General features: G+C 35.9%; 1 protein-coding gene and 1 long non-coding RNA gene across 3 annotated transcripts in view; both read left to right on the forward strand.

Annotated features, from left to right (window-relative positions):
* Positions 1–8,946: 8,946 nt before the first annotated feature.
* Positions 8,947–19,560, forward strand: part of LOC129453931 (uncharacterized) — a 31,218-nt gene continuing 20,604 nt past the window's right edge. Inside the window, exons 1-3 of one of the 2 annotated variants that reach the window (XR_012365903.1) lie at positions 8,947–9,085; positions 10,429–10,540; positions 11,315–12,307. This is a non-coding gene — a long non-coding RNA (uncharacterized lncRNA). Of the gene's footprint in view, positions 9,086–10,428; positions 10,541–11,314; positions 12,308–19,560 lie in introns of those variants that run through there. The other variant, XR_012365904.1, reaches the window with a different exon arrangement.
* LOC141359456 (uncharacterized) lies at positions 14,279–18,232 on the forward strand. Its single transcript, XM_073861933.1, has 2 exons — positions 14,279–15,288; positions 15,953–18,232. Exons 1-2 carry the CDS (start codon positions 15,204–15,206, stop codon positions 17,350–17,352), a joined length of 1,485 nt encoding a protein of 494 aa, XP_073718034.1. The 5' UTR covers positions 14,279–15,203; the 3' UTR covers positions 17,353–18,232.

Here is a 19,560-nt window from a genome sequence, read left to right on the forward strand (position 1 = left end):
ATTTGTGACAGCTTTTGTGCCTTTCTTTTATAATAAGCTAGCATATTTGTGTGAAACTTCAGAATTTTAAGAATGCAAACCTTTAGTTAATTATGGAGTTTTTGTTTTATTTCAATAAACTATAAATGAACTGGAAATCTTCATTCATGTCTGAGGAATTTGCTTATGGAAGATTTGCTTTGTCATGGAAGATGTAAAAATATTTTAATAAAAAAAAAACAATTCTGAAAAATAGTTAAAAAACTTTGGCAGGAACATATTTCACTGTAGCATTTCGTTATATAGTCACATATTTTTTTGATTCTTTTTCGTGCTATTATCACGAAATTTCGTGTTTTTCCTATTTTCTTACCGTTGTCGCTTCGGTTTAGGGTTAGATTTACATAAAATGACATCCCTAACCAAACCCAACTCTAACCCTAACGCCAGGCGACATATAAAAAAATATATCATAAAAAATAGTATAAACCAATATATAAAGTGACATTCTAATGCAAGCACCAAATCTAACCCTAAACCGAAGCGACAATGGTTTAAAAATAGTTAAAAACAGTCGAGTAACCAATACGTGATAATCACACAAAAACAGGAATTCGTTATACGATCACGAAAAAACATGAAATTTCGTGATAATAGCACGAAAATATAATCAAAAAAATACATGACTCTATCACGAAACTTTGTGAGACAATGGGCCCTATTTTAACGATCTAAGCGCATTGTCTAAAGCGCACAACGCAACGTCTAAATGGGCGTGTCCGAATCTACTTTTGCTAATTTAACGACGGGAAAAATGGTTTTTGCGCCGAACGCATGGTCGAAAAGGGTAGGTCCTATTGTAATGGGAGTATTTTGGGCGTAACGTGCAGTAAACCAATGAGAGACTCAGCTCTCATTCCCTTTAAAAGCAAGTTGCGCTGGCGCTATGTCTAATCCCTATTTAGATGACGGACTTTGTAAACTGAAAAACTAAGCGGAGGTAGAAGATCCCCAGTTTAAGATTAATGTTAAATAATTGTGTTGTTTTTCACTTGTATTAAAATTGTTATTTTTTTATTAAAACCTTTAAAACCCGTTTTCTTTTAGTCATGGAAGTAAAAAGCAGGCTTGTAATTGCTTTAAATGTATAGCTATCCAATATCATCAAAAAATAATTTACAAGTATCTAAGATAAGGTTTGTACTGTAAAAATACTTTATTTGTAACAAACAGGAGATAAAGAATTTACAAACGGCTCTCCTCACGTTTCAGCACGTTGGACAGCGTTTTTTTAGCAAAGAGTTTTTTTAAACATTACTTAAAAATGTTTCTCATCTCACCATATCCACAGGTACAGGGTCAATACAATAAATCCGTGAGGTAGCATTAAAAAAAAACATTTAAAAACAGACGCATTTGTTCAAAGCAAAGCATTTATTTACTTACCAGGCTGCAGGTGAAGCAGCTCTTTGCGCCTTCTAACGTCTCATAATAAGTCCTCAGTTATGTCCAAGAGACTCAATAATAATCTTTTACATTCAATCCTTTAATCTTTCATATTTAAAAGCATTTTTGTGCTGCTGCGCATTCATGTACTTTGTGATAAGCAAACCCGCGTTGTCCTCCCGTTTATAGGCGCATTTTACTAATGCGCTCTTTAAATAACATAAAACACATTGCGCCATTGACTTTAGACTTTAGACCAGGTTTTTGTTGGTCAATGGCGTAGTCTATTTTAGTTGCCTCAAAATAGCAACGCGCCAACAATGCGCCTGAACACACCTCATTTTCAGACCAGAACGCCCATGGGCGCAAAAGGGGGCGCAAATGCATTTGCTATTTAAACAACGCGGCGCTAAACGTGAAAATTAGGGTGGAAACTAGCGAAAGACACTTGCGTCGCGCATTGCGCTGCATTGCGCCGGGTGTAAGATAGAGCCCAATGTTTTAAAAATAGGAAAAAACAGTCGAGTAACCAATACGTGATAATCACACGAAAACAGGAATTCGTTATACAATCACGAAAAAACATGAAATTTCGTGATAATTGCACGAAAAAATAATCAAAAAAATACGTGACTATATCACAAAACTTTGTGAGACTGGGTAGGCATAACAGTAGGGGTGTGTGGGGCAAAAACTAATGTGGGGTTAGTTGTAAAATGGACTGTTTACATTGTTGCACAAGGTGAAGCGTTTTGGTTTTCCGGTATTTTTTTCACGCTGCCAAAAGACAATCTCCTGCAAATTATTGGAAATGTATGTTTTTCAAGAGAGTTATTGATGAACGAGTGTTTTGGTGGCATGTTTATGTATAATATTAAAATATGCAGTTGTTTAATAAAGATAGCACCTTTTTGACAATTTGTTTAGAAAAAGTCAGACATGCGAGATCCAGACGCGACCTGCAGGCTTCAGTTTTCGCTTATCCCACTGACCACAGCTTCATCTTGGTCACTTCTTTTTTTGATGTATCTGTGTTTGATGATCAAAAATAAGATTTTATTTGTTTTTGGTTGACTGTCTTTGGTCTCATGAATCTAATATTTGTTTATATTTAGTCTCTTTTTTGTTGGTGGAGGTAAAAGTTAAATTCCATAACTATATTTATATACTATATTGAATCTTAACGTAGTACGAATTTTCAGTATTACATAAAGCAGAATAATTAAAGGCAGGATCCATGATCTCTAAAAGCCAATGTTGACATTTGAAATCACCTAAACAAACATGCCCCTTCCCCAATAGAATTTGGACCTTCTTTTGATAGACCCGCCCCACACATACGCAACCCAGGGAACGATGTCGTTTAGTAGACACGTCCCTTACTGCTGATTGGCTACAAGTGTGTTTTGGTAGTTGGCCCGACTCCCTTTTACAAAGCGTTTTTTTCCGAAATCGTGCACTCCGCCTTTAAGTGTTTATATTGTAACCAGTTTTTTTTTAAAGACAGAGAGATGTTTTTGTGTGCTGCTTATAAATATCAGTGGCGATGTCTCACAACATGTTTTAATAGTCACATTACCTTAAAATAAGTCATCAAGTGTCATGGGCGAGGCTAGCCCCTTTTTAGGGGTGCTTCAGCACCCCTAAAAAGGAGCTCAGCACCCCTTAAACTTGGGGCAAGAAATTTAATTATTCAAAAATGTTTGTTCGTCTCTGACCAGGTTAAATAATGTCCAAAACATACTCCGTAGTTTGTGGTTTAAAATATATAATAAGGTAGAAAATGAAAACCTCCCCGCTTAGCAAATGGTGTCATCCTCTTCTACTTCTCTGTACCTGCATCGCTTAGCCCGTCCGTCATTCAGCGTGAAACACACGCAGAGTGAGAATCAGATAGTGTTGTGATGCAACTTTTTTGTTCAAATCTTACAAAATGTTTACGTTATGTTTATAATGAGCGAGTACATCACGTATCAATCTTTCAAGTCGTGTTTTTGTCTTATAATGAATTACCATGGTACACGTATAATAAGTGTTTATTTTCGGATTATTTAAGTCTGGCGGGTACCCGCGCGCTGCGGAGTAGCACAGTACCTGGGTGACTCGTCCATAGACTTAAACGGAGAGAAGTAGCGCCGGTTACAATGTTCTTCCGCAAGACGCATGCAGTGCGTCTCAGTGGGTAGTTGCATAAGTGTGTCTCCGTTGTTAAAGTTTATTGTATGATTTATCGTTAATTTGAGACTTATTTTAACAATAGTGAGTCATGTAAAGTTGACATCACGGGCGTCTTTTCTGGTCAGTCGTCATGAAAACATGGCGTTTGGAACAGAGTGAAAACAAACTAAATATCACTGTATGCAACCAGTACCGGTATGTTATGTGTGAAATCACTAACTGTCTGACTATCAAACTAGACAATAAATATTTTTTTAGTTTGTCACATGTAGACTTATATGAAGGTGATAACGTCTTTAACCCTTAGTGCAGGAGTCACAAGTGTTTTGCAGTGTTGGGAGTAACGCATTACAAAATATAAGATATTACAGTAATATATTAGTTTTTGCTGTAACGCAGTAATATAACGCATTACTAATAAAATGTTGGTAATATTTTACTCGTTACAGTCTTAGTAACGAGCGCGTTACAACAATGCATTTCAAAATTAGACTGTGTTATTTTAATTTTTTTATTCTTGACCAATGCGCGCGACCAGCATCCACACATGAAAAAGCTGCGTGTAATAGTTATGGCTGCGTCCCAAACCGCATACTTTTATACTATATAGTGGGCGAAAAGCACTACTTCTCGCACTCTTTACCTACTATATAGTATGGAAGTAGGTGGTTTGGGACGCAGCGTATGTCTGTTTCCATGTGCTGTATGCAACATGTTCAGTATTTTTACTTTAACTTTGTATTTGAAATGCGATTTGGACGCGGTGCGCGTCAAATATAGACATGTGGAAGCAGAGTCGGCGTCAGAGCAATGACGCTGGAGGGGCATTGGATCATCGGCGGGGGGGCACTGCCATTTGAGAAATATTTTGACACAGTGGCAACATCATAAATCCCAATGTGATTGATGCAGCTCAGATAGAGGGGCATATTTAATGAGCATTACTTTATTTTTAGTAGAAAATGTAACAAACAGAGCAACATAATACAGCTGTATATTTAAAGAGCATTACTACTGACACCAGAGCTATAACGGTTACTCGCTGAGCAAATTAAAACATCATAGTACAACACAGCAGAAATGTATTATTTGCGAATTTCGTTTATTCTTGTTAATTTTTATATCATGTCATTTAGAGGCTATGTGGCAACGTTAGCCCTATGCACACAGTTTATTCAGTCACACACAGAAATACGATAATAAAAGGCAGAAAGGGGTGGGGGTAAAGTTATGCCGTCTCATATATCTTTAGTACAGGTAGCCAAGTATAAAACACAAATGCAGATAGACCCAGCAAACATTCATCAACAATTTACCTGCTATGCCTTATCATGAAAGCCAGGGTTGGCTTCAAAAAGTGAATTGAACCATCGACTTACTCAAAAGAGTTGTAGGCGACGAGTGTGGCTACTAAACCGTCTACTGTGTCCTTCCATTCGCTTGTGATCGCCCCTTACCACTGTAAACTGTTACCGGATACTGTTTTAACACAATTTGAACAGGCCTGTCAGTCCCGATACCATCAACCGCTGTCCGCTGACTTGGAGGGCTTGAAGATTGTTGCTTAGCTGCGCTAGTTACTTTTGGAAGTTGTCCGGAGGTAACAATAGCAGATGGGCCAGCTCGGCTCTTATAGACCGTCGTACTGTTGGTGGTGGCCGGAGTATCAGATGCTGCTAATTGAAGAGGCTGCGCAGAACTTAACCTTTTTCGTAAATCCATTTTTTGTCTATATTTAGGTTAACAATTAGCCGCTAACTGTCTATAATATATACGGCAAACTGTACTTTCGATTCTCGAAACATCAACTTCAAATGGATTTTGCGCGCTAAAAGTCAAATGTAACAAGTTTACTCAGCGACCAATAAGAAATGTCCAATAATGACGAAGCTTAGTAACATGTCACAAACAACTGAAATGATGCAAAATATTTTTTCCCATCATTTTATTTTATTTGAATTATAGTGTGTACATTTAATATTAAAATATTAACTAAAAGGGATTTTTTGTGGGGCCTGTACTAGGAGGGGCATCAATGACCACTAGGGGGGGCACGGCCCTCGAATGCCCCACCACAGCGCCGACCCTGTGTGGAAGTCCGCGGCCGTAAGCATTGACTAAAGTGGTCGCAATCAGGTCCGGTAGCGCCGCACACGCATAATTTTGCGAATAAGAGCACTAAGTAAAAGCAACAGAACGTTTCTATCGGTCTCCTGTGCTGCTTGAACCTCAGAAGTAAAGGGAATTTTACAAATGTTGCCAGTAAAATCCATATCACACCAGCAATGACAAGGTAAGCTTTGATTACAGTGCTAGGCTATTCCTATGCTATCTACAGTTTTATTACAAACAGCAACCTAAACTACAACATAACATTAGTGAAGACTTAAACATGGTTATCTAAATATAATTTAGTACATTTAAACATCACTGTTTAAAGTTTTACCAGCCTTTGTATGGGAGCCTATATTCATTGTTTGGCAAAAAGCAGTGTTCCTCTGTTTGTCTGTGTTTTATTAAGCAATTATGTTAGCCTACATGTAATCCTTATATTGTACTGAAATGAGCTGTATTCCTTGAGGCCTGATCCTCCAATAGCACTTTTTGATAAGTTGTGTCAACCCAGTGCATGCCAGGTTTGTGCTGTGAATCTGAATTAAAAGTGATCACTTAAGAATAGAAATGAAAAGAGGTTGCGTGTCTTGCCATGTTATTAGTCTATAGGTTGCATTATAGTGGGCTCTTTTGTGTTTGGTATGTGTACCATAATTTACCAGACTTTTACCAGATCATTTGTCTATGTTTTTGATTCTGACAGTGATTGTTACTGTATTTTGCCATAAATCTTCACTTTGCCTATTCAAAGCTCGAGGGCCAACACATAACTTCTAGATTTATAAGCAGCAACAAACTACATTTTAACATTTTATAATGCCTAGTCATACTTCTGTTCTTTTGATGAAAGTAACTCAAAAGTAATGCAAAAGTAGTGTAACTCATTACAGTTCAGAGACAGTAATATTGTAATGTAACTAATTACTTTCAAATGACAGTAATTTGTAATATATAATGTATTACACTTTGGAAGTAACTTGCCCAACACTGGTGTTTTGTTTTAGACATATAGTAAAGGTAATGGTTCAATTAAAGGACTGTTAAAAGAAAAGCTGCAAATTAACAAACTATTAATAAACCTACCATATGTTGTAGGCATAAAAGTTATAAATTAGGAGATTTGTCATTTTGACAAAGGCAAACGATACACTGTATATTCACATAAAGCCATACCCACACTGCTGGTGTAGCCCACCTTTTGTCCTGAGACTTTAATATGGCATTAATGGCAAAAATGTGCTAGCTCACCATTAATTAGAAATAAAAAGGTTGGCAAAAAATGCATCTGAAAACTCACCAGATTGATGCTTTAAAATATGTAATTTTAAAAAAATTCTAAGGGGGAGCATGCTCCCGGACCCTAGAGGGGTAATATTCTTCTCATCTTTTTCACCCCTGACCCATTTTCATGCCTGAAAGGTCTCCAAAAAATATTTATTTTGGAGTTAGTTGAACCAATGTTAAAATGAAAGCTATTTTACAATATACATATTATTGGTTTCTGTAGGAAAAAAGAGCGGGTGGTGGCAGCGGAGCTCATTGGGTGCTCAGCACCCCTAAAGCTCTAACCCTAGAATCGCCTCTGTCAAGTGTCCCAATGTATAGTGAGCCAGTGTCCTTACCAGTGCCATAGCCCATGTACACTGAAAAAAACAACTTATAAAATTTACTTAAAAAAATCCTCGTAACAATTTGCACGAACGTTTTTTAAGTAAAATTTACTGCTTTTTATAAGTAAAACTTACCTACTAAAATCAAATAAAATTTACTTAAAGTTGCATGATAAAACATATGTTAAATAATTAATTAAATGTTACTTAATTATTTTATTTAGAAGTTAGATTTATTTTAATTGTTTAGGTAAAGTCTATTAGGTTTGTTTTGAAAATTGAAGCATTGCTGTCCTAATAATATTAAATAAATCGTATTTTCTGTTTGTTATTTTCTTTAACATATTCCTATGGACATAGTTCTTTTAAGTGTTATAAATGGCATTATAACACAAAATTCATGACTGACAACAAGTCAGTCACTAAATAAACTTGATTCGGAACAGAAACGCACACAAACTGTGTTTCTGACATGCATTATCAGCACTGTGGAGAGAATTAAAATACACTGTTCTGAACAGGGTTCATGTAAAGAAACACTAATCACCTGAACGGTGACTTCACAAAATTATTATTTACAACAAAACAACATCAATAATATAAGAGCAACAAATATTTAAGTAGTTAAAGTTCTTATCAGTTCTTATTCTGTGATAAAGCTTAAAAAATAAAAATATTCAGGTGCAAAGAATTGTGGGTATTCCTTACAACATGTGCAAATAAATGTAAGTAAATTTTACTTGAATCTGCTAAAGTTTTTGATTAAAATTTACTTAATTATTTTAGGACTATGTGCAGTGACTATAAAACAGTTAAATAATACAAGAAAATTTCTAATAAGACTTACTATTCCCACACAGTTCATTTTTTTACATAAATTAATTGTGTATTTATCATAATTTTACTTAGGAAAATCTAGTTCTCAATAAATTTTAATATTATTATGTAGAAATTATGAGAGTTAATCTAATAAATATTACTACACCAAAAAGTTCGTTTTTTCAGTGTACACAATATACTGGGTGAATTTCAACCTGCGTTTTTGCCCTCACAGATTTAGGACCTTAGTACATAACATTTACAAGAGGTATAAATAAAAAAGTGAAAGTTATGTAAAGTAATTTTAAAAGTACAATACATTTAAAAAACACAACTATTGATAGGATATACTGTACATTGGGGTGTGAACCACGTGATAAGAGATGCTTAGGAGGGCTTCAGCTGCAAAGGGTTGATAACCACAACTCTAGTATTTTACAGTCAGCAAGCACACATGAGTATTTGGTTAAACCAAAACACTTCAGGCCAAAAAATAAAATAAAAATAATTTTTTATCATCCAAGTTTTTGACCACGAAGTTTAAGTGAAGTAGTGTCAATAAATATGTTTTCACCTGAAACAAATGTCATAATGCTTGGTTTACATGTTAAAATAGCAAACCATTCCTAATGGGAAGGAAGCCCCCAGACCCACATACAGTAATAACATTCATCACCTTTGGTGAGTTTGCAGGTATGTTTTAAATAACAACAGACAATATTACATGAAATACAAATGGTATACTGATGTGTCCTTCAAAATTATCTGCTTTACCAAGACCACACAGTTGGTCTTTGAAGATAAAGAAACTTCCTTTGAGTCGTGAAAAACATTGAACTACTGTATCTACTGTATGTATTCTTCAATGCGGTCTCAGCAGCAATGGATTATATACAATAAGACAGCACATCACAACAAGAAGAAAGAGAAAACATCAAGTAAGTAATTGAGTTTGAATAGTTGATGTTCAATGTAGTATTCATTTTAGAAATGGTTATATTTAATAGTTCACACTTTGAATAGTTCACTCCAAAAAAGAAAATGATGTCATCAGTTACCCTTAACCTTAAGTTGTTACTGACCTGTATACCTTGTTTCATTTTGCTGAACACAAACATTTTTTATGAGCACCACTGACTTCCATATTATTTGTTTTTCATACTATGAAAATCAATGGTGCCACTGTTTTCTGCTTGCTTACAAATATCTTACTCTGTGTTGAGCAGATCAAAGAAATTCATACAGCTTGAGAATGTGTAAATTATGACAAATTTGTCATTTTTGAGTTGGACTGTGTTACTGTGTTTATTCATTGCTATAAATATTAATTATGATCTAATTATTCAAGAGTACCACCTATAAATATTTTGTGGACAGGACTGCAGACGTTTCAATCTATTTCCTCTCTGCAATTTCTTATTTTATTTATTTTTTATTCTTATTCTAATTCTGACATCAATTTCTGTTTACGTGTCACTGTCACGTATTTGTTACTCAACAGTTTTGTCCTATTTTCTTACCATTGTCGCTTCGGTTTAGGGTTAAATTTACATAAAATTACATCCTTACCCAAACCCAACTCTAATGCCAGGCGACAATGGTTTAAAATTCAATAAAATAAATCTGAAAAAATAGTATAAATCAATACTTAAAGTGACATCCTAACGCAAACAACAAATCTAAACCGAAGCGACAATGGTTTAAAAATAGAAAAAAGCAGTTGAGTAACCAATACGTGACAATGACACGTAAACAGAAATTTGTGATACGGTCACGAAAACACACAGAAATTTGTGACAGTATCACGAAAAAGAATAAAAAGTTTACGTCACTATAGGTACATAATTTTGTGAGACTAGGTTACAATTATCATCTTATTAATTCATATTGATTTCTATCAATATCTTCAAAAATTATTCTGTAAGAACTTTTCTACACTGTCAAAAATAAAGGTACGAAGCTGTCACTGGGGCAGTACCCTTTAAAAAAGGTCCAAATATGTACCATTTAGGTACAAATATATACCTTTAAAGGTACATTTTGGCAGTTCAAAGTACTAATATGCACTCTTTGGGTACAAAGGTGTACCTTTTTGAAAGGGTATATCCCAGTGACAACTTTTGTACCTTTATTTCTGAGAGTGTAGGCTTAAAAAATGTATGTAGATAAAATAAAAAAATATTTATATCCACAATTAAGGGTAGACATGTAAATTGTTTTATGAACAATCTTAAATGCAAACATTTATTGCTTTCGCTTTCATTGTTTTTTCCTAATCTAGCATTGTTTGGCACGGGGTGGAGTACAGGGTGGGGCACAAAGTGCAGCACAGGATGGTGCAGATGTTGGGGCACACAAAGAGGAGGGTGAACCATTTTTCACCAACACCCCAGGTAAATAAACTAATGGACTAATATAAATAAACTTCATATGACATGTTTAATGTTTTGTATGAAATATAAAATAAATTATAAATCAGTTTGTTGTTCCTCAGCATTGGACAATTTTGTTATATTATAGGGAAAGCATGAAACACAAAATACAAAACATTTGCTCATCTTGATATTTTTCTGTTTTTAAGTTTGTATTTTTAAGGCTCTGTAAATGTGACTCTAACCGTTATAATAGATGAATAATCTTAAGGTGTTTTTATACTTGAGTTTTAATTATATAGCCAAGACCCCTTGAAGTAGATCAAGAGGTGAACCGGGAAACAAAGTTTTCTTTAACTTCACACAGTTTCTGTCTGTAGCTGGGTTTCCATCCAAATGTGAAGCGAATCATTTCAAATAAAAAAAGAAAAACGAACAAATGCGAATTAAGTGCGTGTCCATGAATTTGTAGAGCTAACAACGACTACTATGGTAAATACAACATCAGTGGAAACAGCTGGATGGTCAGTCTCATAGGTTTAATGTTCGGCAAATGCATGTCCATCTCCCATTATTCGCATTTACTTTTTTCGCAAGTCAAAAATCACCTCAAGCAAGCGTAATAACTGTTTTGCAATTTTTTTTTTTTTGAAATTTTGAATTTCCATCACTTGTTTTTGATGCAGTATTTCAAAATATCCACATCCTCTTTATGTTCATACTTTATTTATTTATCAATGCATTTTTGTCTGCATGCAATGCTGCTCAAACTGACAAAAATCTTCTTTATTGAAGGGTATATGACCACCACTGAAATATTTTTTTGATGGGACTATAAATGTTTTTCGAGAGAGAGGCAGCCAAAATAATTTTCATACCGACTTCAGAAGATGCCTTCATTGCAAGCAATTTTAAAGAACTTGGACAATTTTTTGAAGAACTTTCCAGTTTTCAGCTCTTTTCCATTCGCTCTTTTGTTAATTGGACTGGAGGAGTTGATTGAATTGAACTTCTCGTGTCCATGCAAATATGAGCTGAATAAATATCTAACAGCATTCATCTTCACTGGACCTCCTCTGTTTGCATTTACAATGATGTTCATCGCGTTAAGACCCTGTAACTATGGATGGCGTTTAATAAATAAAGCCAGAGATGATCAGCAAATTTCTGCTAAAGGAAAAAAAGGCGGAGATGATCAGCAAACTTCTGCTAGAGCAAAAAAAGGCGGAGAAGATCAGCAGAGTTATACAAGTGCAAATAAAGCCGGAGATGATCAGTTAAGTTCTGCTAAAGCAAGTAAAGCTGGAGATGATCGCCAAAGTTCTGCTAAAGCAAGTAAAGCTGGAGATGATCGGCTAAGTTCTGCTAAAGCAAGTGAAGGCGGAGATGATCAGCATACTTCTGCAAAAGAGAATAAAGCCGGAGATGATCAGCAAAGTTTTGCTAAAGTGAATGAGAACAAAGATGTTCAGCCGAATTGTTGGATATCTTTGGGACATTGTCTGATTCCTCCTATTATGTGGATCATCACCGCATTAATTGATGGTGATTATGTGACTTGTGCTTGCACAAAGTGGAAAGGAACTTTTGTATATGATAAAGAATTAAATAGAGCATGGTGCAAACCCATCGAATCGGCCAATGCAGGAAACCAGACTGATCTGCGGTACGAGTATCAGGGGTATATCAGCATATCTATGGTAAATTATAATCATTCCTTATTTCAGAAATGTTCTATTTATCGATATTTTTATATTTTAAAAAAGATTTCCTAATGAGATTTCCTATTTTTTTTATCTTAGACTTTAGGTTATGCAATGCTTGCTGTCTTTAGTGTTGTTACTGTTTTCTTGATGAGTATGTATGACTGCTTCAAAAGTGGCAAATGTGACTGCTTCAAAAAGAAAAATTCTGCCTGCTGCAGAGGAACACAGAGGGTTCAGCAAGATGAGGAACAGGGTTACGGACAAGAGTTTACACAATTTTAGAGAAACTGTTCTAACCCTGATACCCTCAAAACTTCAGAAGAAACCACTGAATAAACTTTATAACTTTTAATAACTTAGTGCAAAATCTAAAAATATTTGCTTTAACTTTGTTCTTATGTAGATGCTTCTTACTGCAAAATGCCATCACTGCATTTCACTTTTTGCTTTTACTTTCTAACGTGATTTATAATAAAACATTTAGGTTTCAATTAGTCAGAACAAAACTGTATATATATTTTTTGTTCAGATTACACTTTTTTCACATATATGACTTGTAGGATGTATTTTGTCAATGTATAATTGATAGATTTGCTCTGATGCACTGATCACAGCAGATTCATCCACACAGAGTAATGGCGTGAAGCACAAGCACATAAAGAAAATATCTCTGCAAATACAAACCTCAATTTTATGTTTTACATTACTTTTTAATGTAATTCAAATTGCTTTTTAAAAGCAGAGATAGTAGTAGTTGACCAAATAGTCCCTTGAGGGTTATGGGCATTATGTAATCACGTCTTCAGACATCTGTAATCAGATGACATGAACTTTTCAAACTTACATTTCCTGTGAAAAGCAACCACTCAAACTGTTGAGAATTAAGAGTTCATTTTTTGAGCAAAGTTTGAACTGAAAAAGTTACGGATTGCGGCTTTCCTTTCATGCTCTTCAGTTATAGTTGCTATTTCTGTTTTTGCTTTAGTATTTGTTTGAATTGTAATTGGCTTTTGTCAAAGACAAATGCATATGAAATAAAAATTTCTATAGCATCACTGACATTTCCATATATTGTAGATCATAAGATAAGACTTGTCCAAAAGCCCAGTGTCACATCACATACTAAAGATGTTGGAGCTTTTGCCCAATATGAAGAAACGGCAAGGAAAGAGGAATACTTTTGGCACAATGCATTTTACCATTTTATTCATTGTAGGGATCGACCGATATGAATTTTTCAGTGCCGATGCCGATTTTTGTTTCATCAGCCTTAGCCGATGACCGATACAGGCTGCCGATTTTCTTGAGCCGATATTTGGAGCCAATATTGCTTTTACTCACTCAATTTACATCATACAAATTATGTAAAAAATGCCATGCTGTTAAAAAGAGATGTTATTAGTTTGGACAGTTCTTACATTTATTATAGACTAGGACTAGTCTAATCCCTGTTTGGGAAACCGCCCCATAGAGATGAGAAATAAAAACCTGCTTTGTTCAGCTATGATCAGCTGTTAGGCCGAGCTTTCGATGTTGTCATGGAAAGGTTGGTTGTTTTTAGTCACATGACCTGCAATTGCTTGTGGCTTCTAGCACTCTGTCTGTAAATAATGCCAAAAAAAAAATCGGCGAACACCAAAGCCATGTATCGGCCGATGCCGATTCACATAAAACTCACAAATATCGGCCCGATATATCGGTCTATCACTAATTCATTGATATTCAGATGTTGATGGATCATGAATTTTCATACGAGAACAGATCCAACAAATTATGTTCTACTCGCGAATAAACATAAAATTTCATTATAATTTTTTTTTCAATATTTTGAGGAATGTTTGTTACCAAAACGATCAGAGCCCCATTAACTTCCAGAGAGGAATACAAATACAAAAGAAAACAATGGAAGTCAATGGGGTCTCTGTTTAAAAATATCTTCCTTTGTGTTTATCAGAACAAAGACATTAATACAGGTTTGTAAACACATAAGAGTGAGTTTATATATATATATATATATATATATATATTAGGGGTTTCCTTGACTAAGGATTTACATATTCGAATCACAATTGTTGAATCTTTCCATAGTCAACCGATAGTCGAATCATCTATGTGTGTGTGCATGGGTTAGGAGGGGTCAGACCAGGTACAAATTGGTAACTTTCATTTTCTTTCACAAGCAGCACACATAAACAACTTTCTGATAAAGTGACCAAAACTGTCTTTCAAGTGATGAACGGCAAAACTGGCAATGCATTTATATATATTATTTTAGATAAAATTTAAGGCAATAGTTGTTTAATTATTACGTGTTATTATTTAGCACAGAAATACCTCCTTGCTTGCTTTGATTTTGATCATCTCTGTATTCACTTTAGATACAGAAACACCTGATGATTCTTATATTATTTATTTCACGAATCTCTTTGCTATCATTTGAAAGCGACCATAATATTAAATCACAAGAAAGACAGTCGTGTCAGGCATAAATATAGGTTCGGTACAAGTTTCGAGAAAATGAGAAACAACGTTTTTTTTTAAATTTGTGATTTTCGTTTTATCGCAGAATCTGTTAGTTGAGGTAACGAAGAAGCCTCTCCATGTTCGAGATAGTAGTTTTTGTATATTTAAAAGCGTATATTTTGCGATTGAAATAGGCTTGTTTTTCAGGAGATTCTAGCGTGCAGTGGGGGGCGTCATTGTCTGCACTTCCTGCTCTGCTACTGTTCGGACGCTTTTGCTTACTGCTCTGCGCTTCGCTCTATCGCTTTTTATATTTTATCTTATAATTTTAACTTCAGCAAATCAGCATAGTGCTCAAACAACAAAGCTTGGCATCAACGTCAATTTACAAACTTTCGGGACTGGAGGATTACAAAAAAGTGGAATTTTTCATCCGTCTAGCCTCCCACCGCCATCAGCTTACATTCCAGAAGGAAAAACACAGCTGCCTTCATTCAAAAGGATAAGAAAAAGAAATGCATCATCAACAATCTACTTGCTGCACAAACTGCCACAGACTTTTACAAAGGATTGCTGTTCTTGAAACAAAGTTACTTACAGGCAGTGTTGGGTAAGTTACTCAAAAAAAGTAATTAATTACTAGTTACTAATTACATCTTCAATCATGTAATTAGATTACTTTACAAATTACTCTCTCCAAAAAGTATTTAAATACTTATTACTTATTACTTTCTAAATCCTATTTAGTACATGATACAAGGATAGGCTTGAAATGGCTCGAAAAATAATATATAAAAGTACATCAATTATCCTGGTCCCACTTTGGGGTCCAATTCTCTCTATTAACTAACTATAACTACTTTTGCCTCAATATACTCCAACAACTAATACTAAAGAAGTTATACATTTTAAGTATTGGTAGAAATGGAGAGGGTTAAGGATGTAGAATAAGGTTTTGCAGAATCAGGCATTAATATGTGCTATTAAGTATTAATAAACAGCCACCATCTCATTAATATTAATGCTAATAATCAACCAGTTAATAGTGAGAATTGTTAACTTAAACCATGTTAAATCCACTATTGTAATATAGTATATATAATTGTTTAGAGTCCATACACAGTATTTAGTTACATCAGAAGTAACTGTAATTAGATTACAAGAAAAATAAGAGTAATCCCTTACTTTACTTTTTCAAAGGAAAAGTAATTTAATTACAGTAACTAATTACTTAGTAACTAGTTGCACCCAACACTGCTTACAGGACTACCAAACCAGACGGAACACACAACAGAGCTTCGTCATCATGGACGCCCTCAGCAAACAGCCGGTGAGTCCAATGAATCTAATGATCAACACACTAATCAATGGTACAAACAGGGAGCAAGACCCAAAATCACTCGAGAAATCAGACTGTCACGAGCATCACATTTTGCCGCAATAACTTCCTCTACCCCAGATACAGCTAGGACAAGGATTGCAAACACTGACTTTCTACCACCACCTATACATCTTGAGAACAGATTTGAAGTATTAATGAATATGAGTGAGGAATCCCCAAATGTGATAAATGTGACTGAACACCGATCAAATCAGCCAGCAGCTAACACTGATGCTAACTGCCGCTCAAGATCGAGCAGACAGCGGCACTCAGCGCAGAGCGCATCCGAGCCCAGAACTCTGATATTGGGTGACTCAATTATCAGAAACATTTTCAACAGGTACTCAACTACATGCTGCCTTCCACAAGCAACCGTTTCTGATGTAAACAGGGAACTTCAGAACATTCTGATGAAACATAAGACTGTAAATCGAGTTGTCATTCATGTGGGGAAAAATGATATTCACAAAGAGCAATCTGAACTCCTTAAGAGGGATTTCAACAAACTTTTTGAAACACTCAGAACAGTGAAAGTTCAGCCGTTCATCAGTGGACCACTTCCAGCAAGAGGAACAAATAGGTTTTCACGTTTGCTTGGACTTAATACATGGCTGCAAAAAACCTGCAACATAAAAGGCTTGAACTTTATCAACAACTTCAATCTTTTCTGGAGTCAGAGACAACTATTTAAACAGGATGGCATCCACCCAAACAGACTGGGTGCAAGAGTGCTAAAGGACAATATCTATTTCTCCCTTCATCATCCTTCAGCAGTGTGTGCCAATCCACTCAACCTGAATGGCACACACACACCTGGACAGAGTATGAATGACCACAGGACTTCTCTCCAGCACCTGAATGGACATGACGTTGACATATCCCACAAGGACAGAGATAACACCACTCAGCCACAACAACCACTGCCCATGGACACAATCTCAGCTGAGTCCTGCCCACAGAGCTCACCACAGTCAGACTGTGTCAGATTAGAACGGCTCCAAGATTCAGCACCCACGGACGACTTTCTGGAAAACAGCCAGGGAAACCAGGACAACATATCACAGCCTCCGGTCACATCAGAACAACAGGACTCCTCACTAGATATGTCATTCCTCTCTCCAGCATCCCCGCTTTTGACCTTCTCTGGAAAAATGGAGGAACTGGTTTATGCTGGAACTAAACTATCCCACTCTATTGCTGCAAGCCCCCAGATTTCAACCAGAAACGGCAAGCCCCAAAACCACCAAAGCCAGTGGGCCCAATTCCCCCTCCTCGTCCTGTGAGAGCTCTTCGGTCTCTGACACAACGCCAAGGCACACACCCTCCTCCATCTGCTGTAGGTGAACCAAAAACAACTGATAATGGCTCTCAGTGATGTGTGTCGGGTTCCTGCTATGAAAATACTAATACTTTTATCAAATGTTTACAAAAGCAGGAACTCAGTGTGCCTATATCTTTCTCTATTTCTGTTTTAGTACATGATAGAAAGTGTAAGGCTAGATCAAATCGTGTGGCAAATCAATCTAATCTGCTGCCTGTGACTTGTCAAACTAAGATCTCTGTTAGGGAACAAAATTGTACTGTTAAGTTAGCACTTTTAAATATCTGTTCACTTAAAAACAAATCACTTCTAGTCAGCGACTTAATAGCCACAAACAACCTGGATTTTATGTTTCTAAATGAAACATGGCTAGAAGAAAGCTACAGTGCAACAGTCCTTAATGAAACAGCCCCTTCTAACTTTACTTATATGAGTTTCTGCAGAACTGCTAGGAGGGGTGGAGGTCTTGCTGCTCTTTTTGGAGCAACCTGATCTCATGAATTTCCGTGGCATAGTCACGGAATTTTGTGCTACTTTTTCCATGGCATTCTCACGGATCTCCGCATTTTTCCGTGGCCCTGCTACGGACTGTCTTTTTCCGTGGCATTCTCACGGATTGGTTACTCAACTGTTTTGTCCTATTTTCTTACCATTTTTGCTTCGGTTTAGGGTTAGATTTACATGAAATGACATCCCTACCCAAACCCAACTCTAACCCTAACACCAGGCAACAATTGTTTAAAGTTTAAAAAATATAAAAGAATAAATCAGAAAAAATAGTATAAACCAATAGTTAAAGTGACATACTAACGCAAACACCAAATCTAACCCTAAACCGAAGCAAAAATGGTTTAAAAATAGGAAAAAGCAGTTGAGTAACCAATCCGTGAGAATGCCACGGAAAAAGACAGTTCGTAGCAGGGCCACGGAAAAATGCGGAGATCCGTGAGAATGCCACGGAAAAATTAGCACAAAATTCCGTGACTATCCCACGGAACTTTGTGAGATCATGTTGTTTTAAAGATGTCTATCAATGTAAGCAAGTGTCATTTGGGAATTACCCGTCTTTTAAACATCTAGGTATTGTGTTGAAAGGTACCCCACGCATTCTACTGATCATTATTTACAGGCCCCCAAAATACTCTCCAGCATTTGTTGAGGACTTTACAGAACTGTTATCAACGATTTCCTCAGAGTTTGACTGTTTTGGTATTGCTGGAGATTTTAACATTCACATAGATAAGCCAGAAAGCATTATGACAAAAGATGTCACAGCTGTTTTAAATACTTTTGATCTGACTCAACATGTACATGGACCCACACACAATCGTGGACACACTCTAGATTTAATTATCAGTAAGGGTGTAAACATTTCATCAGTTGTTATTAAGGATGTAGCACTGTCTGATCATTTCTGTATTTTCTTTGATATATTAATCTCTCCTACTATTGAAACTAGATCTGTGTCTGTCAAAAAGAGATCCTTAAATGAGAACACCAGTGTGCTATTTATGAAGGCTATATCTTTAACACCAAGCATATCTGCAGACTCTGTTGATTTTGTCCTTGACTCCTTTAATTCGAAAGTTAAGAGTGTAATCGATGATATTGCTCCTGTAAAAGTCAGGAAAAAGAATGGCAGGCAAAAATCACCTTGGAGAAACTCAACAGAGGTGCAGAATATGAAGAGACAATGCAGAAAAGCTGAGCGCATGTGGCGGAAGACAAAACTTGTAGTCCATTATAATATCTATAAAGACAGCCTTCGTGCTTTCAGTGTGGAACTAGGCAAAGCTAGACAGACTTTCTTTTCAAATATTATAAACAAAAACATAAATAACACACGCACTCTTTTTGCTACTATAGAGAGACTAACAACCCCCCCAAGTCACATTCCAAGTGAAATGCTCTCAGAGAGCTAATGTAGTGAGTTTGCTAACTTCTTCTCTGAGAAAATCAATAATATCAGAAAGGTGATCAGCACATCCTTGAGCTGCGCCGGGGTCAGACAAATCAGACCACAACATCAGAAAGTAGTTACGATGTCTGATTTTGAAGCAGTTGATGGTAAAATTTTGGAAGAAACAGTACAGCATCTTAAAACATCAACCTGTGCCCTTGACACACTCCCAACATCTTTTTTCAAAAGTGTCTTTAACGGTTTAGAAGC

Source organism: Misgurnus anguillicaudatus, chromosome 23, assembly GCF_027580225.2.
Source record: "Misgurnus anguillicaudatus chromosome 23, ASM2758022v2, whole genome shotgun sequence".
Lineage (NCBI taxonomy): Eukaryota > Metazoa > Chordata > Actinopteri > Cypriniformes > Cobitidae > Misgurnus > Misgurnus anguillicaudatus.